We start from the raw sequence: 26,354 nt of genomic DNA, 5'->3' as shown, positions 1-26,354 counted from the left end.
CCTCTTACCTAAGAATAGTACCATTGGTGGCAGTCCAAAAGAGATTTGCCAGGCTAATTCATTGGAGTATCATTACTAGTACTAAATAGGAAAAGAACCTCATATTCGAAAGGGGTTAATAACCCTCTCCATGTCTTAAGGAGACACAAGAGACTGCAGATGCTGGAATTTGGAGCGAAATTTAAACTGCCAGAAGAACTCAGCAGGGTGAGCAGGATCTGGGGAGTCCATGGAATGATTGACGATTTGGGTTAAGTCTCTGCATCAGAGCTGTATGAAGGGGTGAGATTGAAGCTGGGAGGAAATAAGTATAAACAAATAAGGAAAGTATAAATGGCAGATGGAGCCAGGTGGGGAGGTGAAGTGTGGAGACAAAAGTTGATGGGTGACAGATATAAACAAAAAAAGGAAAAAAATAGGCAGATGGAGCCAGGTACGTGTGAGAAGGCAAAGGGTAGAGACAGAGATTGATTGATAAGTGGAACCAAATAAGGCAGAGATAATTGGCAGATGGGGAGAGAAAAGAAAAGGTAAATTAATGGAGAAGAAACCTAGGTAGATAATAATGTGGGTAATCAAGAGGTGGAACTCAGTCAGAGATGGTGATGAGTCTAGGTGATAAGCAGTGAGAGGGATCAGAAAGGTGAACAAACCAAGAGAACTTCTGGGTGTGGGAAAGGAAAACAATGGGAATAGATTACGTGAAATTGTAAAATTCAATGCAAGACACAATTTCCCAAGCACAAGGTCATGCTCACTATCTCTAATCAGTCCCTGACCATCCAAATGCTGATAGATCCTGTCTCTTGGAAAACCCTGCAGCAAATCTCCTAGCTTGGGTCCTTGCTGCCCTTCTCATACAACATTAGCCAGTCTTCTAGAACTTCACCTATGATAAAATATGATGAAAATATCTCTGCAAATGCCTCATAAATTTCTTCCCTGATCTGAGGATACATTTGGTCACGCCCAGTCTATTTATTCACCTTAATTAGTTTAGTCCCTGTTTAATGGTCAAAGACATGATCTGTTTCAATATTGCAGTTTCCAATGATTTTCTACACAATTAATACTGAGAAGAAATATTCATTTAGACTGCATGTAAGATTGCCATGCTAATCTTTAGGGGATTAATTATCTCCTTTGCCTCCTTTTTACTCTTAATATACCTTTATCATTATTGCCATATCTATCTCATGCCCTCTTTTTGCCCTCCTGATTTGCATCTTGTGTGTACTCCTGCACTTCTGCCTAAATCTGTGTGACAGATTCACGTTACTCTTTAAAGCTAAAATCTTTAGTTTTATATATGTTTTAATAAAGTTAGATAGTTTGTGGGTTGGATACAGAGTCACACAAAGGTAGATAATGTTACCCCACTATTTAAAAAGGGGGGTAGAGAAAAAGCGGGAAATTATAGGGCGGTGAGCCTTACATCAGTAGTGGGCAAAAAGGGGAGGAGTCACGTGATGGAGTAGTGGCCGGACGGAGAACTCCAGCCCTCTCCAGAAAAGTCGGGAAAAACAAGAGAAAATACAAAGGCACAGAAATAAAAGTTAAAGAAAAGCGAGTATAAAGGTGGAAAGAAGATGGAGACAAAAAAGAAAAATCAAAATCAATGGAAAGAATAGAGGAAGAGAAGACAACGGAGGAAAAAGGTGAAGGCCTTACCTGTCCGAAGAAGCCCGCTGTGGAGAGAGGAGCCCGCATCCTCAGGTCGGTAGAAAAAGAACTACAACAATGGCTCGCAGAGCCGAGTAAAAGTGCGCAATCGCGCATGAAAAAAAACACACCGACGGGAGGGGGGACCAGCTGGGGAGTCGATCTCCACAGCCGGCAACGACAGCTGCAGAACACCTGCAGCAAGAAGAGACCACAGAAAACAATGAAAACAAGAAAGAAGAGAAGGAAAGGGCAACAAAGAAACAACAGATGGCCAACCCAGAGGAAGAAGAAGAGGAAGAATACAGTGAAATAGATGAAGAGAAAGGCAAGGTAAAGGATATACTTTCTCTTGTTAGAGGATACATGGAGTCATTTAAAGAATGGCAAACACAGGAATTCAATGATTTAAGAAGAAGAATAAACAACACAGAAGAGAAAGTGAATAAAATAGATATGACCTTAACAGAAATGGGGGAAAAAATGGACAAGATGGAAGAACGGGCAGTAGCAGCAGAAATGGAGGTAGAAGACTTAAAAAAGAAATTGGAGGAATCTAATAAAAAAACTAAAGAGACACAAGAACTACTAGCTCAAAAAATAGATACAATGGAAAACCATAACAGAAGAAATAACATAAAGATAGTGGGCCTTAAGGAAGATGAAGAAGGCAAGAATATGAGGGAGTTTATAAAAGAGTGGATCCCTAAGACCCTAGGATGTCCAGAACTACAGCAAGAAATGGAAATAGAAAGGGCACATAGAGCATTGGCCTCTAAACCACAACCACAACAAAAACCAAGATCTATTGTAGTAAAATTCCTCAGATATACTACAAGAGAAAAGGTACTGGAGAAGGCAATGGAAAAAGTAAGAGAGGGCAACAAACCACTGGAATATAAAGGGCAAAAAATCTTCATTTATCCAGATATAAGTTTTGAACTCCTAAAGAAGAGAAAGGAGTTCAATACAGCAAAGGCGATTTTATGGAAGAAAGGGTATAAATTTATACTGAAGCATCCTGCGGTATTGAAAATATTTATTCCAGGACAACAAAACAGACTATTCTCGGATCCAGAAGAAGCACGAAAATTTGCAGAACAATTACAAAAATAGACTGAGGGATGAAGACGGGTAATGAGAGTAAAAATGATCACGATTGATATGTATGTGGGTAAAGACAAAAATAGACTGAGGGATGAAGACGGGTAAGGAGGGTAAAAATGACCACGATTGATATGTATGCGGGTAAAGAGGTATAAGAGTGAATAGAGACAAGGTGCATACGTGAATGTATCTGAAATTAGTGGAAAATATAGATAGTATAGACAAGAATTAATAAGGGAAGGTAATGGAATAGAGAGAATAAGGAGGGAATTAAAAGAGTGACCTTTGTGACATATGAAAAGTGAAATCTTTTCTGGGGGGGGGCTGGGTGGGGGAAAATAGCGGTCACTGCAAAATCAGTTGACGCTTGCGAGTGGATTCGCAAATCCAAATGGAGAGGGGAGATGTGGTTGTCCGACAAGGGATAAAGGACAACTCAGGAGGGGAAGGGGAGATTGGGGATAAAGAAGATAGAAATAGGAGAATAAGGAAAATGTTGGATGTTGTAGGAATGTTGTCTTGTAAAGAGTTGAAAATAAGAAAACAGAAATGGAAAAGGAGGAAGGTAATGATGGAAAAACGGAAAGAGAAGATAAACAAAATATAAAATGGCTACGCTGAACTATATGACTTTAAATATTAATGGAATACATAACCAAATTAAAAGGAAGAAACTACTAAATTTACTGAAAAAGAAAAAAAAAAGTAGTGGCCAAAATGATGGAATCCATTATTAAGGATGTAATAGCGGAGCATATGACTAGCAGAGAAGGGATCGGACGGAGTCAACATGGATTTACAAAAGGTAAATCATGCTTGACAAATCTATTGGAATTCTTTGAGATGGTGACAGGTAAAATAGATGGGGGAGAGCCAGTGGATGTGGTGTACCTGGATTTCCAAAAGACCTTCAATAAGGTCCCGCATAAACGACTGGCATGCAAAATCAAGGCTCATGGGATTGGGGGCAAGGTATTGATGTGGATTGAGAACTGGCTGGCAGATAGAAGACAGAGAGTTGGGATAAACGGCTCATTTTCTGAGTGGCAGGCGGTGACCAGTGGGGTGCCACAGTGGTCTGTACTGGGACCCCAGCTGTTCACAATTTACATTAATGATCTAGATGAGGGGATTGAATGTAATATCTCCAAATTTGCAGACGACACAAAGCTAGGAGGGGTTGTGTGCACTGAAGAGGGGTGTCAGGAAGCTCCAGTGTGATTTGGATAAATTGGGGGACTGGGCAGATACATGGCAAATGCACTACAATGTGGATAAATGTAAGGTTATCCACTTTGGTAATACAAACCGGAGGGCAGATTACTATTTGAATGGCAATAGATTGGGAGATGGGGAAGTGCAGAGAGACCTAGGGGTTCTTGTGCACCAGTCACTGAAGGCGAGCATGCAGGTACAGCAGGCGGTTAAAAATGCAAATGGTACGTTGGCCTTCATATCAAGAGGGTTTGAGTATAGGAATAAGGATACCTTACTGAGCTGTACAGAGCCTTGGTGAGACCACACCTGGAGTATTGTGTGCAGTTTTGGTCGCCTTATCTGAGGAAGGATGTTCTTGCAATGGAGGGAGTGCAAAGGCAATTCACCAGGCTGATATTTGGAATGGCAGGAATAACTTATGAGGAAAGATTGCGCAATTTGAGATTGTACTCGCTAGAGTTTAGAAGATTGAGAGGGGATCTCATCGAGACATATAAAATTCTGGCAGGACTGGACAGAATGGATGCAGAAGGGATGTTTCCAATGGTGGGGGAGTCCAGAACCTGGGGCCATGGTTCGAGGATAATAGGCAAACCATTTAGAACCGAGATGAGGAGGAATTTCTTTACCCAGAGGATGGTGAATCTGTGGAATTCATTGCCACAGAGAGCAGTAGAGGCAGTTTCATTGAATATTGAGGATAGAGGCACCTAGTTGTCCTTGATGGAGTGAAGTCTGCTGCCCATGATGTTGTTGCCTGAGTTAACCTCTGGAGTTTTTTCTTGTCCTGAGCATTGGCACCTCTGTTCCAGTGATGCAACCAGCCAGAATGTTCTCCATGGTATATCTGTAGAAATTTTTGAGAGTCTTTGATGCCATACCAAATCTTTTCAAATGCTTCACAAAATATAGCTGCTGGTGAGCATTCTTCATGATTGCATTGACAAAGAGGCTCCAGGACAAATCTCTGGAGATGTTGACATTCAGGAATTTTAAATTCTTGACCCTCTACTACTGACCCCTCAATGAGGACTGTTTTGTTTTCTCCTGATTTCCTTCTGAAGTCCACAATCATCTCCTTGGTTTTACTAACATCGAATGCAAGGTTTTTGGTGTGACACCACTCAACAAACTGATCTATCTCCCTTCTGTACATTTCCTCATTGCCCTCTGTGATTCTGCTGACAACTATGGCATTATTGGCAAATATGTAGATAGTATTGGAATTGTGCCTGGCCACACAGTCATAGTGAGTAAAGCAACTGCTAAGCATGCATCCTTGAGGTACCCCTTTGTTGATGGTCAGTGAGGAGGAGTCTCTGTTTTCAATTCATACTAACTGTGGCCTTCCGAAGGACAGCGGGGCACCTTGATTGCTTCACTTAAACTGTTTTCACATTAAATATGCCTTTAATGAAGCTGCCACATGCTGCTAAAATCTGGACAGTAGACAGTTCGGTTCTGGCGACCCAAACTTAAACCCAAGCTCTTAATGCTTTATTTTTAGAGGAGAGGTATGTTGTGACTTGCCTTCCAATATTTAAGTGTAGCACTGTTTCAGATGACAGCACAAGCACCTGTCAATCACCATCCACTGCCACCACACCACAAGGCAGCGCTAGAACCACTCCCCGGGGCTCGCTGACGTTCTTTGCGGATGACGTCAGATGGAATGGACGTGGTGGGGTGTGACGTGTAACGTGGAAGGGAGTTGCACGGGGCAAGGTGATATCTCCTGTCGTCGCGTTCGGCAAATCACAATGGTGGTCGCGAACCGGAACGATGTAACAGTGCACACGGACTCCGAAGATTATATGTAAGTACATGCTGCGTCCTTGTTCAGTTAATTCCTCGAAATTCCCGCACGATCTTTTGGTGTGGGAAGGTGCCCTATTCAGTTGGATTGTCGAACAGGAACCAATCCTGAAGCAGGATATGCTGAAGGGGAATGATTGACATGCCCTGGACCAATTAATTTGAGAAGTAGGTGGGACCTGTGTGGTGGGCTCAGCTGGGTCTCACTGACGGCGACTCCCAAAGATACAGTTTATCAATGCATAACATTGACAGCATTTGGGTCACTGGACGTCGCTGTCTGTGGCAGTTTGATTTGAAAAAAGTTTGCTGTTGACAAGTTCCAAGGTTTTATGTTGAAGGATGCACAGAAAAGTGGTGCAATCGCCATAGTGGCATTATATGGAAAGATTAACTGCAAGGTCTGCACTGAGAGGGTGGAACCCATGAAAATGGAAGAATTGATGTCATGATGATATGTTGATTGATATGTCTTTTACTGTATTTGACAATGGATGAATGCAGTGTATAATACTTCAAATGTACACATTTTTGGGGGGGATGGGGATGGACTATCACTAATCCCAAAAAGGAGGTAAAATCTTATTTAGTCTGATATTTCCTGATGAAAGCGAAATCTAAAATAACATTTGTACACGATGGCATATATTTTTGGAAGAAGAACACAGTATTGTTTCAAATAAATTATATTCTGTGTTATTTTGTGATTTTTGATTAATTTGCTTTGGGAGGGATCTTTTTGTGGAAGCAGCAGGGAGTCAAAAAGTTTTTAAGTCAATTTGTTTATTTTGGGGATGTAACTTTCATTTTGCAAGGCATCCAATAGAGTTTTTTTTCCCCCACCATCATTTTGATGTCAGAAAAAATGTAAGGCACTTTTCAATAATGGCAATTAGGTGTGCTCTTCTCTCAGATTGGAACAATCCGGTCTTGCAGCATGTTACTGGGGGAACAAATATTATTAATTTTGTTGTTGCTCAATGCAAAAGACAATTAAAGTATTTCAGATATCCTGAGAGCAATTAGTCTTGCTAAAAACGAATAGACTGAGAAATGCATAAATATTCCTTTTTTTTAAAGTTAGACATACATCATGGTAACGAACCATTTTGCCCCATGGGCCCATGCGGCCAATTACACTTAATTGAACTACAACTTCTGGTATGTTTTGAACGGTGAGATGAATCCGGAGCGCCCAGATGAAACCCAAGCAGACACTGGCAGAATGTACAACTCCTTACAGACAGCCCAGGATTAAAACCCCTATCCCGATCGTTGGTGCTGTAAAGGCTTTGTTCTAATCGCTATGTTAACCTTGCCACCGTTTGATAGATAGTCTGCTTTTTCTTTTAAAAAAAAATTACTGTCTTAGATATGCAACTAGAGAATAAGTGGTAATTGTGCCTTGCCACAGGAAAAAGAATCACAGGGTTGTAGGTGATGTCATGTATGTACTCTGACAATAAATCTAAACTCTGATCTGAGGTGTGCAAATATAACATGCAGCATTCCATGGGTAAATTATTTTTCTATTCCTTTTTATGCTTCTATCCTTTATAGACATAGGCCATTTGGCCTTTAAAAGATCATTTTTGTATGCTGGTTGTCGTATTGGGTAATTCAGTAGACCCACAGCTCTGTTAATTTTTTGGCTTCCATTGATAGATGTTACTATGCAGATTTTCTTTAAAACTGCTAAAAGCTTTCCAAAATAATCAGAAATAAATGAGATGTAATTAATGTTAAAACTATTTATGATTTTGAACACCTACGTCAAATCACCTCTTAAGTTCCTGCCATACAGAGAACAAGTTTAGTTTCCTCATTCTCTTGCTATGTAAGTGAAATTGTTTATCTTGGGATCAATGTGGTAAATTTTTTTCTGCATTATCTCCAAAGCTTTGACTCCCTAAAATACCATGCTTAGTATAGCATGGTCGTGCATTTGATGCATAAACAATATTTTATCCAACTTAATATTTGAAAGTTAGGCTTGTAGCTTATTTTCTCCATCAAACTTTTGGAAAGGCCTTGATGTTGGTTCACCCTACTAATTTCATTTGTATTTCAGAGAACTGTGAAGCCCTTGCAAAGACCATCTATTTCTACCTTAATAATATTACCTCACTCCAGCCTTCCTCAGTTTATTTGCTGAAACTCTATCCATAATTTCAGACATGACTAATTTTCCACATATTACCTGATCTTCCTCAATTTACCTTTCATAAACTTAACATTATCCAAAACTGTGTAACTTACCTACAAACTTTCACCAAATCCCTCCAGCACCTGATATCATGGATAAGGGATGCTTTTTAAAAAAAATCCCTCCACAGGCAGCCCCATCCTCCAAGCTCTAGTCACTGTAATATGTTGTAGCCCTACAAAGTGCCAGTTCTCATCTCTTTAGCAACCCCCATTTTATTTGCTTCTCTCTTGGTGCCTTTTTCTTCAGATGGCAAAGTAAACTTAACTGCCACTCTTTGAGATGCTACTCAAAGTACCCTCTTTTATGCCATTATGTGAATTGGTAAGTTTTTTGATAATGATCCAATAAAGTCACGCCAGGTCACAGCCACACCAGCTACATTATATATGCTGTATAAATCTAGCTTTTATTGTTTTACATACATATTGTCCTTTGGTTTTTTCTGCCTTGGTTATAACCATGGTGCCTTTTATGTTTTTTCAAATAGTCTTCTTAGCTTGTCTTGTCAAAGATTATGTACATATTCCCCCTGGTGCCTTTTTAAAGTTGCTTCATTCAGGTTATGTGGCTGCCTGATGATATATCACTTAGCATTTCTAAATTTCACCAGATATGTTAACCCAATGTATTAACTTACTCATGTCCTCCAGGATGGTGCTCTGTTTGTTCATAAGTACATTTGATGAACTGGAATTGTATATTGCATAACTGATCCATCCAGCAATGAATATTAGCAATTAGCTCCTTTTTCACTCTTTTATCAGGATTTCCCTCCAAATGACTATCCTATTATACCTCGGTTCTTCTTTGTAGCCTGAAAAACAACTGTTCACTTCTGCATTCTGTTCCTAACCAGTGCCAAGTTCTAACATTAGCCTTATCTAAAAAGAATGGCTCCTCAATGAGCTAAGTGTGTGTGTACCTTCTGAAGTAACTAGCTTCTGCGCATTTTCATACCAGAACTTGGTGAATATTGCATTATTTGTAATTCCAAGTTGTAAAATAGATTTTAATTAATCTTTTTTTAATATTCTCAGCTTGATTGAAGATTGCCTTCCTCCTCTGCAGTCCTCTCCAGCAAAGCGAATATCACCTGCAAAGCGCAAACAATACTACATCAATCAAGCAATTCGTAATTCTGATCTCATTCCCAAGGGAAAAGGCAAAAAAACTCTGCGAAGACTTGAAAATAGTAAGAAGTGAATTTTAACTTCTGCTATTAATTTTCTGTTGGAAGTAAGACTGGCTTGAGTATTAGTGATGAAAACAAAACAACTTCCCTAAAAGCAGAGTGAATTCACTTCCCATTGTGCAAGACTGTATGAAGTTCTATTTCCACAGACTACTGAGGGTTCCTAGTTATTTTACTACTAATGTATCGGTAGTCACTTCTTGAAATAGTCACATTTATATGTTGTTAAAGAGATTAATTAAAATGTGTACACCATTGTTGGTAAGTTTGATGTCTTTGAATATCTTTGCATTTAAGAGTCCAGTTAGATCCTTCTGTTGAATGCTTGAATGTGCTTCCCGCACTCAGTCCCTACTTGTTCCTCTAGCCACAGTTACCATTTGCACTTCTGTGGTTCCAATTAACTGACCTTGAGACTGCATGTCCTGTGAGGTGGGACAGACTGTGAGTCAGGCCTAAGCATCAGATATACCTTACCCTGGAATATACTGACAGCCTTTTGACAGGTTGTTGCCTTTGAAGGCCTTTTAATTGTTTTAAATGGCACTTAAAAACCTTTCGAATGGATTTTAATTCACTTAATTACTTAAAATATTATTTAAATAGGTAGTTGAAGCTACTAGAAATTAATTACAATTATAAAGTTAATGTAAAATAAAAATTCAACATTACTTCACTTTTTATCAAGTTTAGTGTCCCCGTTTATTTGATCATGTAAATAAGCTTGAATGGTATCACTCTTTCAACAACGGCCTTTCCTGGTGTGAAGTAAGATTAGAGTGCACTTGTCTTTCATCTCAATGTGTTTGTACTCAATTGCTGAGTGCTAAAATGAATGATGACATTCTGGACGGAACTGCCAGCCAGAGGTGAGTGCACTTCAGTCCACTATCTCAATCTTCGGGACTGTGAAACGTGTAAAGTAGTTATTTCCTAAATTTGCTTCATGTCCTTTGTGTTAGATTATTTTGGTTGGCCAGTGTTTGGGATTTGCCTTTGACTCTGCTACCTCTGGATTCAGCAATGAAAAATCAGACAGATTTTCTGTTCCTTTCTGTTCAATGACACCTTCCAACATTACCAGCCTTTGATCCCTCCAAGAACGCTGAATAGTGTTGGAAATGGGTGATTTAGTTCACTAATGAGAATGACTGACAATAATCACAATTTCTTTTATAAAATAACAGAAAAGTTCCTGAACACATTAACCAGACCAGCGTATAATAGGAACTGCATTATTCCTCCTGACTGGTGTGAAATGTTGGAAAGAGCTAATACATGGCAGTTGAAAGCAGAATAAACTTGGGTCAATCCTATGTAACGCTAATGAAAACTTGTTCTTTTGCAAATTATGGTTGTAAAGTTGGTTGGCTCATGCTACAGCCTGAATGGGCAGCTTCTGTTAAGTAGGAATAGAAGCTAGAAATTTGGAAATAAACTTTATGGTTAAACTGTCACCTTAAAAGTCAACTTGCATTTAAAAAAAAGTGAATTAAATTAAACATTTTAAAAGAGATCTTAGTAAGAAAGCTTGCAAACTTCATGTAAATGTCTGGCATGCTACATTCTTTTCACTGGCCAAGTATTTGAAAGATATTTTTCCTGCAATTACATTTGGGCTCCATTTTGTGTTCTCCGATTTTATTTTAATGTCGTGAAGTATTAGCTGTAATAATTTTTTTCACACCAGTCAGGAAGAATAATGCAGATCCTATTATACGCTGGTCTGGTTAATGTGGTCAGGAACCTTTCTGTTATTTTACGAAAGAAATTGTGATTATTGTCAATCATTCTCATTAGTGAACTAAATCACCCATTTTCAACACTATTCAGCATTCTTGGAGGGATCAAAGGCTGGTAATGTTGGATCATAAGATTAGGTTTCTGAACTGCCAGTTCTGATGGAGGACCTTCAACTAAGAGAATGACTTTTTAAATATTTCCACAGATGCTGCCTGACTGGGTGAATTCTTCCAGCACTTCTCTTTCTGTTTCAGATACCAGTATTTACAGTTTATTTGTTTTCCACAGGTATTTTAACTGTCTTTTTGAAAAGTAAATGGGCCAAGTACTTAAATTGTCTTTAAGGCTCTCTATGGCAGTAGGGAATTATTTAGAAATATTCACTCAAGCATTATAAAAACAACTTATTTTATATAAACCGACTATTTCCATTATTATTGCTACTTGGATGCTGATGTCTATCACTTGTTCCAACAAATTCATACTTGAGTTTTCCAAAGTTTATTAAACATTGTTAACATTATTATAAGTAGTTAAGCATTCAATAGAAAATGCCAGAAGAAGCTTTTACCATCCAATCTGCAGAACAAGAGAAGCTAACGTTTTATCAAGCAGAGAAAAAAACCCACAAATGGACAAGTGGCGAGCATGAAACTCATTTTAATCCCTACACTAGTTTTCCAGTTTAGCACACTTGTGAAATAGAACTGTCAGTAATGAGTAGTGTTTGGGTTAAATGCAATGAAAGAATGATAGCAAGTGTATGTTGAGCAAAACAATGATGTTTTTAAAAAATGATACAGTATGGTGGAAGGCCCTTGCAGCCTATGAAACCCATACTTCCTGATTACATCCAATTAACCTACCAAACCCCATATGTTTTGGAGGGTGAGAGAAAACTGGAACACCTGGAGAAAACCCGTGCAGGTCACAGGGAGAATGTACAAACTCCTTACGGATGGCTCCGGATTCAAATCCAAGTCACTGGTACTGTAACAGCATTACGCTAACTGTACTGACCCATTAGAAATGAATGCTTCTCAGATGCTGAGAAACTGCCATACAGACAGTTCTCAAGAGTGGAACCCTTGTGTAACCTGGAGACGGCCTGTAATTATAAACAATTAAATTCTGATAAGAAATGCAACAAAGTGCTTTTCAGAAACCTAGTAGAGGTTCCCTCAACCCAAGCAGCATGCAATTGCCCCAACTGTAGTAGTTACCCAAACTTATGGCTGTGGAGCCTGTGTAATTGATTAATTCTTTGTTGTTTTTCCTCTTCTCACTCCACATATTCTTACTTTCTGTCTCTTTTTTTTCCTCTCCCTCTCCATATCTCTCTCCCCATCTTTTTTCCCTCTCCACCTTTCACCCTGGCCTCGTTCTCTTGCAGCATCCTCTCTTGCTCTTCTGCAAAAGGTATTTTGATGTAAGTTTTGGAAATGCCTTGGTAATTCATTGACGGTTCTGTTCATACTCAGTTTTTTTTTACCACACACAAGTGAAATAAGGCAATTTATTTTGGAGGTCATGTTGATTTTTCCATTACTGAACCTTTTAGAAGAAAGCTGAAATACAAAATACGCATATGTAGAGATTTCAGTAAGTATAACTAGCATAGGTCCAGAATGCATAAAACAAAGGAAGAGATAAAATCTAAATTATTCAAATGAATTTGTAATTCCTATTATAAATCATTTCAACCAAATTGTAACTTGGTATATACTCAGCAGGTCAACCCACATCAAGGAGAGTTTTGCCAAAAGGTTTTCAGCCTAACATATTAACTTTTTCTTCCCACATATGCGATCTGACCTGCTGAGTATTGATTTTAGATTAACAGCATTAGCAGTTTTTTTTTTAGTTTCACTAATCACCTCTGGTATCTGGAATTCAAGCAACTAGCAGCTTCAAGGAAATTACAAAAAAATCAAGGGAAATAAATTTTAAAAATTAAAATAAATAGCAGGTTAAAAATATGCAAGTTTAAAATTGTACAAGTAAATGATCTCTGAAGTAACATATAAACCTTTGGTGAAGATGGGAGCAAATATTCAGCCAGTAGAATGCCTTGGTCGTGTTTTGCTCATAGCAGCTGTTTGAATAAAGTTGTGTTAAACAGCAGTAGCATCTCCCAGGATGAAGAGCTGGTTGATGCCACTTGCCTTATCCCTGTGTAATAAGAGTCACCCTGGTTAGAGGCTTATCTGTAAGCTTGGGGGGGGGGAGTGGGGGTTAATTATAATGTTATTGTTCGTCTTTTGGGCAGCTCCGTGGAGGGGGAGGATCTTGCAGATATAGCGACGGTTAAATATTTTCAAAGAATGTGACTGAAAATAAAGTAAAATGCTTTACAGTTTATATATTCACGAAAGTGTTCAATGTAAGCACAGTAAAGTAGTTTTGTTTTTTAAACTGTTTAATCTTAATGGAGATGCATTAGTTCGGCATTGCAAGAATAAGTCTCAGGCAACCAGAAAACATACTTATCCGGCATCTGCCAATCCTCATAGGTGTCAGATACCAGGGTCTTTTTTACTGTATTTGTAATGTAGTGTTGCGGCTGCTAATTCAGCTACTTCACTGTTCCAGCAACTCAAAAGCTTTGATTCTAACATCTGGTGTTGGTCACATGGAGTTTACATGTTCTCCTTGTGATCACATTGGTTTCATCCTAATACTCTGGATGGCTCCCATATTCCAAAGGGTTGCAGGTTAAATGGCTAATTAAAATTGCCCTTAGTGTGGATATCTGGTAAGAGAGTCCTGGCCATTTTAATGTATGTGTGAGAAAATAAATTGTAGAAAATAAGTGGGCTAATGGGATGGCATAGATTCAGTAGGCTGAATGGTCTCCTCTACACTGTAAGATCATTTTTTTTTCTTCTACTAGTCCTAAACCCTCAAAATTGTTCAGAGCTATTCCTAATGCAATTTCCTATGCAATTTCCTATGCAATTCCCAAACATTAATTTACCCACTGCACTGTTTGATTTTTTGGATTTGGACAAATGCTGATAATTTCATAACGTATGCTGATAAATCAGGTATAAATTGTATGATAAGATACCAGGAGCATAGTCTCATTATTTCTTTTTAATAAGTTGTAATTTTCTTAGGTCAATATTTCATAGTGTTTGTTTTGTTTGGTTATTATTTTAACTCCCTTTCAATCTTGTGCATGTTTTATGCCCTGCAATATGTGTAAAAGTATTATATTTAAAAATTGTTTTTCTTTTGTTGTCTGAAAATTCTTCAACACGATTGTATGGCGGCTCACCATGAGGCAGGCGAACCGGCCCCGCTTGTAAGCCACGTGGCGGGGCAGCCGGCCAAAATGGCGCCATCGGGGGGGGGGGGTTTCCCTTCCTTCCAGCACAGGGCTCAGAAATCCGCACTGGGGGACCACGTGACGCTCGGGTGATGTCAGCGCCCTCTCAGCAGGTCCAGGCTGGGAGTATAAGTGCAGCCCAGCAGCCTTCAATAAACGAGTCTGCTCACTGAGCTCAACCCGTCTGGTTGCGTGTGTGTTACTGCAGGAGCAGTGTAGCTGCCGCTACAATTGATTATTTAGCTATCTTGTTGTGATCAGTATTACAGGATATTGGCAATCTTTTGAATTGTCTGACAGGCACCAAAGTAGCAAAAGGGAAAATCCCTGTCACAGATTTCTAGTTTTTTGTGGGAATTCTTCTTCAGCTCGCTGTGAGCACTGTTGCTTAGTCACGGCTATGGAATGCAGTCCTCCATGATAATATTTGTAACCACTTGTGCTTTGAGCTATTTCTGTGCCTGCAGCTACATGAAAAATCAAACCTTACTTGATTCAATTACTTTATAGCTCATTATTTAATGAATCTTGTGGAGGAAGAAGATTGCATCAAGGATAGAGACCAGGCAGACCCGGCATCTCCTACAATTTTCACAGAAGCTTCTTGTAATGATGACTATATTGAGGTATTCTAATTTATTAACAAATCATGAGTTACAATTTGATTGACATGATTCAGAATTAAAAGTATTTGATTGAGAGTCTATTTTTTCATTGAATTCTGTCTTTAATGGGTCTAATGAAGATGACATTGCCATTATTATATTAGAGATAGCATTATTAAAGATTCTCTAGGACATGCCTAGCTCTAAAAATATTTGATACTTCATTGGAGACGTTCTTTACATCATAACATTAAAAATGTAAATGTTTACACACTCCCATTTGCATCTCTTCCAATAGTGACTCAATTCATTCCTACATTCACCAGAACTTGAGATGAGAATTGGTTAGTTATGTTTGTATTCCCCAGTCGGAGATGGTGTAAGCAGTGGTGTATTCATTTCCATCTCCTCAGCCCCACTGATGTCACTATTTACCAGAAACAAATGCAGTATCTATAAGAGCAAATCAGAGGCTGTGTAGTCTAAGGTACTTACTTTTCCAAAATATTTACATAATTTACGAAGTATAGGCCAGGATTATGATGGGTACACCACATTTGTCACGAGGTTAGCAACTCCAGTGCAGCTCGTTTGACTCCATAATAAGGCAAAGTAGTCTGCCTGCTTGACACCCATCTTGTACCTTAAACATTTTCTCCATCCAATAGTAGTACTCCATGGCTACATTCTACTGTGCTGCTTCACCAAAGCTCCTTTGACAGAACCAATATATTGGGTTAAAAGGTTAGCAGTCATGGGAAATGTGTTCTTTAACGGTAATTGGGTTAAAATCCTTCAGATGTCTAACTTAGCAGCCTGGGAATACTCACAGCATATGACAGCAATTATTTAAAGAGGTAACTCACCACTTCTGAAAAGTTGATAGGCAGAGGAAATAATATTAATAAATAATAATAAATCCTGATATTTAATATTCAAAGTTCAAATTTATTTTCAGAATATATACACACACTATCGCATAGATTATTTTTCCTGCAGGCCAAGCAGAATTTCTACTGATCAGTAGCTGTAAACTGTGCTCAAGATAAAAAGATATGAATATAAAAGAGAAAATGTAAAAAAACTGTGCAATACAGAAAAAAAATAAATATTCAGTAATAATGTGCAAGGTAAGAGACCTTAAATGAGTCCCTAATTGAGTGTTGTTTAGGAGTCTGATGGTGGCGGGGTAACATCTGTTCCTGAACTTGGTGGTACGTACGCACACTTTCCACCACACATCCATGAAAGTTTGCCAAGATTTCCAATGTTATACTAAACCTCCGCAAACTTCTGAGGAAGTAGAGGCGCTGACGTGCTTTCTTCACGATGACATTAGTATGTTGGGGCCAGGAAAAGTCCTCCAGTAATTTAATTTTGCTCACTCTCTCCACCAACAATCACGGGATCGTACACCTCTGGTTTTCCGTTCCTAAAGTCCACACTCAGCCTGGTGATAATTGGGCAGGGATTTCTTGTCCAATGGAACGTGAAATTGATGTGCATCTATTGCAGAGAAACATCAACTAATGTGAAAAATTTCTTTTGAACTGTTACTGATCTTCTCCCTGGAGCAACAAGTGCAATGAAATGAGGGGTTTTATTTAAGAAGATCTTTTTATTTTTGTTTATTTTCTGACTTTTGCTGGCTTTCTGAAAGTATTGCTTTGAAGAAGTGTTCCAAAGCCTTTCTTTTAACTTTTGATTGAATACTCAGAAGAAATATCCAGATAAAGAATCCTGTAATATTTTGACAGACTCTAATCCTTTGAGCAGAGATTTCACAATGTAAAATGGTTGTGTGTCACTTGTTCGATGATTACAGCTGCATCATGTACCTTGTAGTGGTGTCACACTACTTTGATGATGGTATTTTTCAGATCTGGAATGATTTCATGAATCGTTCTGGCGAAGAGCAAGAAAATTTTTTGCATTATCTAGAGGAAGAGGCAAAAAAGAAGAGCAAAAGGAAAATGTGCTCAAATTCTCAGGACACAAAGGGAGGTAAGAAATTATCCATTGGAATCGGAGGACCCTGAGGCCTCTCAAGCCTCATCTGCTATTTAATTAGGTCATGGGAGATTTTTACCTTTAAATTACAAGATTTAGGTCTTGAAAATTTCAATTGATCAAGAATTTACTGTCCTCTTGATGGAGAGCCTTTATCATATTTCTACTGTCCAGTGTGCAGTCATACTTCCAGTTTTCACCTGTATTGGCTCTTAGGTTAATATGGTCCTGGTTTTGGTCGACAACTAGAGGTATTAGTTTCTCTCTAGTAAAAACACATTGCTGGAGAAACTCAGCTGGTAATTTCTCTTTATTATTTTAAATGGTCTAAATAGATGGTGTCTCTGTCCTCTCCTTAAGAGAAAATTACAAAATTATCTGACTGATTTGCATAACTTTATTTTAACCCCAGTATTATTGTTGAATTATTGTTCAAATGCAATACATTCCAGTCAGAATACAATTTATGGAGCTGATTGAGTCTAACACTCCACATAACTGAAGGATGGTTCCCTCCTCTGTGCACACCAGCCCAATTATTATCGTCAAAAATACATGTCTTCTAGAAAAATATCGGTCTGTTTTTGTCCATGTGTTCTCTTTAGTAAAAGGTGAAAGATTTATACGATCTGGAGAAAAACCAGAGTTCACTTGTACATGTGTACTCTTAGTTATTTCGGTGCATCTAGATGTCTGAATGCTTTATTTCCTAGTTTATCACAATTTTCAAAGCATCTGCGCTGTCAACATTGACCTTCATTTGTTGGTTTTGCTTGTTCTACAAATCTATGATTTTGCTCCTAACCATGCCACTTACTTTGGATCTTGACTTAATCGAATTCAACTGTTTCACGTAAATCATTAATAAAAATGTTGGAAGCTGCCCCATAAGATACAGTTCCTGGGGAATACCATTTAACATATCCCACATTTCAACACTGTCGTTTTCCACATTCTGTCTTCACCCTTTAACCTATTTATAACCAATGCAGAAAGGTTGTTGAAAATTTTGTTGATATTTTTTCAAAAGAATCCTATCCATGCCTTCTGGAATTGCTTATAAATCCCTCATAGTTATTCCTTCATAGATATTCCTTTATCTATGCTTCAAAATTATCAACATTCATGATTTTCACAAACCCATGGTGATCAACACAAGTTTATTCAAACACTCTATCTCCTTTTCTTCAATGATGGGCTCTAACACTGCATAATCATTGTTGGTCAGGTCAGCTAATACCATGGGACTCATTTAAATTTCTCTTTAATAATTTTGCTCTAACTAATTTAATATTTTTTTCACCCCTTCAGAAGAAATCTGGCAGTCACTAGACGTGGAACATTCAAATTAATTTGCGTTTCCTCTGTTTCCACTGAGTGTTGTTTCATATTTTTAAGTTGTAATTTCTTGCAGAGCATTCAAGCTGCACAGGAAAGGAATGTTTTCAGAGGATTGATAGAAGATTGCGCATTACTCTAAGACGTCGTCAGATTCCCATGGTTAGCATTATTGTTTAATCAGCTTTTAGTTGGTGGTGTAGCTGTTTAAAAACTCCCTTAACCAATAATTGCTAGAACACTCCATATAGAAAATATAATTTGTGATTTGGTGAGTCAAAAATTGCTCTTATAGGTACTGTGAATTTTACCCATATTTTTGAGAAGTGGATGTCAATAATTTTGTGTTTTCTATAAAAGGAAAAGGATGATTAAAAGTATAATTTTCAGGTGCTTGTAGCACTTTAAAAACATCTTTGCACATGTGAATATAGAATACGTATAGATTCCGCCATGAATGAATTTCAGAGACCCGATTATAAGAGTAACTTTCTCGTATTTTAAGGCATGATATAGCAAGTGTTATGGAAGGTATCCTGAAAATGTAATCAGAGTGATGGCATCATTGAGATCATGACAAGTTTTCAAAGTAATCTTGGTTGAGGCAGGGCTTGCTTCAATTCCAATAATGGAATGAGCGCAGCTTTGGACTTTTCTTTCATTCAGGGTATCCTTGAATGTCTGGAAGAGGAGTTGACTGGATTTTTTGCCATAAAGCCACAGTCCGTATACAAAGCAATGCTGGAAAACAGGTAACATGAATTTTTGAAACCAGTATTTTTAAAAATACTCTCTTGGCATGCATAAGTCATTTTATTTACCCATGCTCCAAATGATGAAATATTTTATGTTGATAGAGGATGAATAAAGATGATCTGAAATCATATGAAAATGGATAGATTATAGTGGAAATAGTCTTGTTTTTGGTTGATATTCAATTCTGTTATGGATTCAAAATGTGTATGCATCAAAATGATAAATTTCTTCCTTGGATTAGAGGGAGTGATCAGGAAAGACTAGTTGATGGTTGAGCATTCAGCCATGTTTAGTTTAAAAGGAACAGTTAGCTGCATTAGCAGGTTTGAGTAAATGTGAATATTTAATAAACAAGCCAGAAGCTGCTAATCAGTTAAATGTTTTTTTTCTCCATTTCAGCTATGAGAGGTTGTTGCTTCATGCTTTATGTCAGTATCTGGATCTCATCTCACAAAGTGAGTGAACAAATCCAACACAATTGACTTATCCTAATAAATTAGTACAGCTGTTGAGACCTGCCTGCAATTCATCCAATTGTTGTGCAATCCTTTCAGGTTCTGACTGCAATGGAAAACGACAAACTGAAGTAAGCAACAAAGGCCCAGATTTTCTGCCACCAGTACCCTTATTATCCGTGTACCTGGAGCAGCAGAGTTGATTGATAGAAAGTCTGACCCTTCCTAGTTGATTTGTAAATCTTGTATGAACCTAATCAGATACACGCAAAGGACTCTCGTGTTAAGCATTTTCCTTGATTCTCAGACACAAAGAACTAAAAGCAAACACCATGTTACCTAACTAAAAAGTTAATTAAATTTTGCTTTAAACCAAATATACTTTTCCACTTATACTCCCTTCAGCTTTCCTCTAATGCTTTCTAGCGCATTCAGAGCTTAATTTGTTTTCTGCAGATACAGGTCCTCCTGATTATAAATGTCTGAGTTAAGGACATACACATGAGCAGGGCTACAGGCATTTTTTGCTGGCTGTAAATGGTGCACTTCCATGTGCCTTTTCTTCTCCACCTTCCATCCTCCCATTTCCTCCCAAACTCCAGCAACAACAATTGGGGGGCTGAGTCACATTAAAAAAGTCCTGGGAGCACTGAGCAGACTCATTCGCTTCCTCTCTGAAGCAGTGAGGCCGACTGGTGGCTGTTACTTCTGCACCTGCTCGCTCTCCTGTCAGCTGTTTCTGTCATCCTCCCCCACAAACAGTTTGAAAACTCATCTCAGTAACTGAACCCTGTCATTACCTGGTGACTTCCTGTATACTTGTGATTAAGATTGTAAGATTGACTATTTATGATTACTTGATGGATATATTTCAACTTTTGCTTCTGATCCAATTTTTAATCATGCCATATATATTTCCAGGAAGAATTCTTAATTTGATTGTTAAGAACAATTCAGGAATTGGAACATTCTCATTACCCTCCTGGTTTCTTTTTAGTTAATTTTGCACAGACTAAGGAAATAAACTGGGTTTGGTGTTAGGGAATGAAACACGAAAGTCTGCAGACGCTGTGACAAGTAAAAACACACAGAAATGCTGGAGGAACTCAGCCCATCTCACAACATCCATAGGAAGTAAAGATTATTACTGACATTTCTGGCCTGAGCCCTTCTTCAAGATATAAGCAAAGAACAGAAATGCGTCAGAATAATGGCAGGGGAAAGAGTCCAACCCAACAAAAGGTGCTAATTTGATATGACGAGAGGATAGGTGAGAATTAATTTTGGTTCTGTGATTTGGTATTAGATAATTACTGGATGCCATGAGTTTTTATCTCTAAGACATAAGGTTGCTAGAAAAAAATCATTTTAAAATGATTGTCAGGCAAATTTGGTTAATGTTACAAATAAGTAAATTAGGCATTGTGGAAAATAACTAAATTGATGTTGTAGGATTTGATCTGTGAAAGATTTTAAACTTTTATTTGTTAAAATATATTTTGGTTTGTGTGCATCTTTAAAGAAAAAAAAGCTTGGAATTAAATAGTATTGTGCTGAGGGTATTTTGTGAATGGATGTTGTTATTTGAAATACTTAACTTCACTTTATCATGATGTGAGCTAGGTCACCAGTGATTTTAAGTTTTAAAAGGAGATACTGTGCCTTGTTTTACTGGGTGTGTGATGTTTAATAAAATTTGTCAAAATAATAGGTGAAGCTTCAATTGGATATAAATCCATGAGCCACTTTCAATATGCAGAATTTTACTATTTGCTCATCATTGAGTGACCTTCACTATCTTACGATAAATATCGCTCCCATACTGGCTACGGGTCAATGCTGAATAGACCTGCTGTTTGATTTCTATGGTCACTAACAGCCAGAATAATTAGCCACTAATGTGTTACATTTCAATAATGCTTCATTGATTTCCTATTTACTTTTGCACGAAGCAAGTTCACTTTTGCCAAACACAATCATTGCAAAAACAATGACAGCTGCTTGTTCTTTGAGTGATCAACCACCCATATCGAGCTTCGGTGTCTATTCATGCAGAAATATTTTTGATTTCGTATTTGTATTTATGGAATAATGCAATTGGTGCAGTGTGGAGTCACAAGCGCTTCCATGGGGTCCATCAAGGGACGAAGTCCAGACTGTCAGTGTGTGCTCAGAAAACAATCTGGTATTGAATTATTTGAAGACAAAAGAGCTCGTAATGGATTCTAGGAGGAATAGTATGGCCCCAGCTCCATTGTATATTAATAGGGACTGTGTAGAAAAAGTTACGACGTTCATGTTTCTAGGAATGTATTTGGCCAAGGATCTATCTTGGACTATTAATACCACCACTACAGTCAAGAACGCACATCAACATCTCAATTGCCTGAGAATCCTTAGTGGGGAGTTGGCAACTCAAGGCGATGAACCCACTCAGGAGAAGTTATTGATGTCCTTCTATCGCTGCTCTATTGAAAGTGTGCTGACATTACATTCTAGTGAAGTTTGCCAGCTGTACAGCAGCAGGTAAGAGGGACCTTCAGAGGGTTATCAATGCGGCCCAGAAAATCATGGGGTTTCCCTTGTCCCCTTTGGAGGATTTATTTCGATCTTGCTATATCGGGAAGGCAGCTAATATTCTTAAGGATTCTACTCACCCAGATTATCATCTGTATGACTATGACTTGGGTAAAGCTAGGGGCTAGTATAGTGTTTGCAACATGATGGGAAAACAGTAGAATAAATAAATTAGCAAAAAGCTGACACAAAATATGTCAGAGCAATGAAGGTCACCGTGGCATCTGAAACAATAGAGCATTTGTTGATGTGCATCTTCACTGATTAGCACCCTGAGATTTCACATATGTGAGAAACTAGTATTGATAAGCTGTGGTCCTTATGATTGGTAAAATATTATACAGCAAGCGTACTAACTTAGAGATACTTTGTATATGCGAGGAACTAACTATTGGATATTAAAAGATGAGGTCCTTTATGATTGGTGTAACATTATACAGTATGCTATGGATCAGGATAAAAAAGAGAAACTAGTATTGATAAGCTGTGGTCCTTATGATTGGTAAAATATTATACAGCAAGCGTACTAACTTAGAGATACTTTGTATATGCGAGGAACTAACTATTGGATATTAAAAGATGAGGTCCTTTATGATTGGTGTAACATTTGTAAGGTAAAACATCATGAGATGGGAATGTGTAGGGAGTTACCCTGTACAGGGCAGTAACAAGAAGGGGAGGTGTCCTTGTACTCCTGTTAGGTAAAACATCATGAGATGGGACCGGAGAAGGAGTCACCCAGTACTAAGGAGTAACAGAATGCATCCTTGTACTTACAAGATAAGAGAGACATTGATGGATTGAGAGGCAGGAAGCTAGCAGGGAAAGGATAGCAACAGTTTTAGTCATTGGACAAGTAATGATATGATGATGTTCTAAGCATGTATCCAAGGGTATAAAAAATCACCATTTTGCTGATAACGGCAGAATGCATTCTCCGACTAACTTTGTTAGTCGCAAGTGTTACAATCCGGTAATAAAGAACAAAGAACCCTGATTTCGACTCAGCCTGGTGTTTGTCTCACTCATTCATGAACAAAGCAGACCTAACACATTATACAGTATGCTATGGATCAGGATAAAAAAGAATGTATTGTAGCTGTTCGGGGGGAACTTTTGTCACTGACTCCTGATTGGCATTTTAGTAGTGGTGAATGAAAGTAACCCAATCTGCAGATTAAAGAACGATCCAACCAAGACTGTAGTTGAAGTCAGTCATTTCGTGCGAGCACCCTGTGGACCCGGAATCCACAGATTCAAGAACAGTTTCTATCCCAGAGCCATTCAAGAAATAAACTCTTGCTAATTTGTGTAGTTGTATTTTTTATTGTTTTAATGTTGTTTTTTATCATCTTCTTGTTTTTACTCTTTTTATATGCTCTTGTATGACACTGCAGTTGCACATTTTAATTTTGTTGCGTTTTCTTAAACAATAATAAAGTATTTACAATTACTTATAACCGTCCAGTCTGACCACTGTCAGCTCCGTTCAGGCATTAAAAGGCCTATAAATGAAGCTGATGGTGGTTTTATTTAAAAATACTGCAGGGTCTGCACCCAAGATAGCAGTTCCTATGATCGGCAGCAGCATGCAGAGCTACAGACTCCAGGAAAACTGGGGACTGTTGCAGGGCACCAGAAAATGAAGAGACAACCCACAGCAGTGGACCAGAGAAGTTCTGAGGCTGAAGAATGTGCAGTGGGAAGTTGGTGACTCAAGGCAATAAACCCATTCAGGCTGAGGGACGCTGGCAGCTGCGGTTGAGGGATTCACATAAGGTTGCAGACTGCTGGAGACTGGCTGAAGTAGTACCAGTTATTGGAACTGGGATACGAAAAGATGCTGAAGGGTTCTTGATCGTGTCTGAGGGTTGGACTGGACATTGTGTGGCTGCTGGAGGCAAATCCACAGACACTCAGTCTGAGGGGACTCACCTTTGCTTCTGTTTCTCTAACTGTAAGAGGCACTTTAGGCAATTTCTGCTGATGGTGAATCTGTTTATCTTACAGCAGACGAAAGCAAATTTTGTAGTCTTTGTATACCTTTCTCTCTTTTGGATTTAGGAATAATCAATGCCTGAAATCTGTGGTAGTAAAAATGTTATTTGCATTAATATACACAAATTAGTTTATACTTTCAGTTTAAGAAAAGGTTGGAAATTTGTGACAAGCAGGCAGCATTTGTGAAGAGAAAAGTAACATCTGAGATTGACATTCTTATTTCAAATTTGGTAATGGAAGCCTTACAGAAAAGTTGGCTGTTGGTGTAATCTTGGAAACTGGCCTTGTAGCAGATTTCAATCAGTATATTGTCCCCTGAAAAGGAAAGAGACATGAAGGAAGGGAACCCTGGAGTGAAATAGAAGTGGGAAGCAAAGATGAATTCATTTTAGTTTAGACAAAAGCAGTAAGTGTTACTATCCATGTACTAGAAAGTGATGGGGGAGAACACAAGTAGGAACAAAAGTCACAGGTCATAGGTTCTCAAAACAACTTTTTATAGCTAGGATTGGAATTAAAGGAGTAGTTTTTTTTTTTACAGTATATGCTTTGTTTAGTCATCGTTATGAAAATCTTCATACAAAGTAATGCAAAATGTTTATCAGTTTTATTGACAAATTAAAGCTACATAAAGCTGCATCTACAAAGTTTGGTTTATTGGATTAATAAGATAGTAGTTCAGAATATTGTCCCCACGTTTCCTTGAAGATGACATGGTTTGAAATTAGGAAATATTAGAACCTGGAAAGTGTCGTCTACACTTCTCTCCACCTCTCTTTCCAGATGCTCCATTAAAATTGTAGAGCACCTTTTTTTTTTTTTTTAAATTTTTTTTTTCACACCATAAATCACAATAGCCATGATATACACTTTTTCTTTTCCACACATTTACAGTGACTTTTTCTCCCTCCCCCCTCCCTCCTCCCAAGCCACCCCCCCATCCCCCCCCCCCTCTCATCCATTTTAGTTATACAATCTAGGTTGCATTAATTCAGTTAGACAATGTTGTCATTCAACAAAAATACACCAGAAATTCTACTGAGTCCATTCTTTTCTTTTCTTCTCCTTCCATCAACTTAGGTAATGTTTGTTCCCGGTAGGTTTTCGCTATTGTATTTAATGTAAGGCTCCCATACTTGTTCGAATATTTCAATATTATTTCTTAAACTATATGTTATTTTTTCTAATGGAATACATTTATTCATTTCTATATACCATTGTTGTATTTTCAAATTATCTTCCAATTTCCAGGTTGACATAATACATTTTTTTGCTACGGCTAGGGCTATCTTAACAAATCTTTTTTGTGCATCCTCCAAGTCAATTCCAAATTCTTTATTTTTTATGTTACTTAGGAGAAAGATCTCTGGATTCTTTGGTATATTGTTTTCTGTTATTTTATTTAATATCTGATTGAGATCATCCCAAAATTTTTCTACTCTCTCACATGTCCAGATTGCATGAATTGTTGTTCCCCTTTCTTTTTTACATCGAAAACATCTATCAGATACTGTTGGGTCCCATTTATTTAACTTTTGCGGTGTAATGTATAGTCTGTGTAACCAATTATATTGTATCATACGCAGCCTCGTATTTATTGTATTTCTCATCGTTCCAGAGCATAACTTCTCCCATGTTTCCTTTTTTATCTTTATATTTAAATCTTGTTCCCATTTTTGTTTAGTTTTACCATTTGTTTCCTAATTTTCCTTTTCTTGCAGTTTAATATACATATTTTTTATAAATCTTTTGATTAACATTGTATCTGTAATCACATATTCAAGGTTACTTCCCTCTGGTAAACTCAAGTTGCTTCCTAATTTATCTTTCAAGTAGGATCTCAGTTGGTAATATGCCAGCGCTGTATCTCCCGTTATATTGTACTTATCTCTCATTTGTTCAAAGGATAAGAATCTACTTCCTGAAAAACAATTTTCTATTCTTTTAATCCCTTTTTTTTCCCATTTTCTAAAGGCAAGGTTGTCTATTGTAAAAGGGAGTAGCTTATTTTGCGTCAATATTAGTTTTGGTATTTGGTAATTTATTTTATTTCTTTCTACATGAATCTTCTTCCATATATTGAGGAGATGGTGTAATACTGGAGAAGTTCTATGTTGTACCAATTTTTCGTCCCATTTATATAATATGTGTTCAGGTATCTTTTCCCCTATTTTATCTAATTCTAGTCTCGTCCAGTCTGGTTTTTCCCTTGTTTGATAAAAATCTGATAGGTACCTTAATTGTGCGGCTCTATAATAATTTTTGAAGTTTGGCAGTTGTAAGCCTCCTTGTTTATACCATTCTGTTAATTTGTCTAGTGCTATCCTCGGTTTCC

The 26,354-nt window shown here is 37.9% G+C and overlaps 1 protein-coding gene across 5 annotated transcripts in view; it reads left to right on the top strand.

Annotated features, from left to right (window-relative positions):
* r3hdm4 (R3H domain containing 4) overlaps nt 1-23,471 on the top strand; it is a 36,403-nt gene extending 12,932 nt beyond the window's left edge. For 4 of the 5 annotated variants that reach the window (XM_069928019.1, XM_069928020.1, XM_069928017.1 and 1 more), the window contains exons 2-9: nt 5,549-5,803; nt 9,049-9,203; nt 14,788-14,903; nt 16,763-16,886; nt 18,307-18,392; nt 18,897-18,982; nt 19,386-19,441; nt 19,541-23,471. In XM_069928019.1, coding sequence (XP_069784120.1) covers nt 5,655-5,803; nt 9,049-9,203; nt 14,788-14,903; nt 16,763-16,886; nt 18,307-18,392; nt 18,897-18,982; nt 19,386-19,441; nt 19,541-19,644 — 876 coding nt within the window. In that variant the 5' untranslated portion in view covers nt 5,549-5,654 and the 3' untranslated portion in view covers nt 19,645-23,471. Of the gene's footprint in view, nt 1-140; nt 208-5,548; nt 5,804-9,048; nt 9,204-14,787; nt 14,904-16,762; nt 16,887-18,306; nt 18,393-18,896; nt 18,983-19,385; nt 19,442-19,540 lie in introns of all 5 variants that reach the window. The other variant, XM_069928016.1, reaches the window with a different exon arrangement.
* Nucleotides 23,472-26,354: the final 2,883 nt, after the last annotated feature.

This window comes from Narcine bancroftii, chromosome 3 (assembly GCF_036971445.1).
Source record: "Narcine bancroftii isolate sNarBan1 chromosome 3, sNarBan1.hap1, whole genome shotgun sequence".
In the NCBI taxonomy this organism is placed as follows: domain Eukaryota; kingdom Metazoa; phylum Chordata; class Chondrichthyes; order Torpediniformes; family Narcinidae; genus Narcine; species Narcine bancroftii.
Note: the sequence above shows the minus strand (reverse complement) of the source record. Positions and strands in the feature narration are given on the sequence as shown.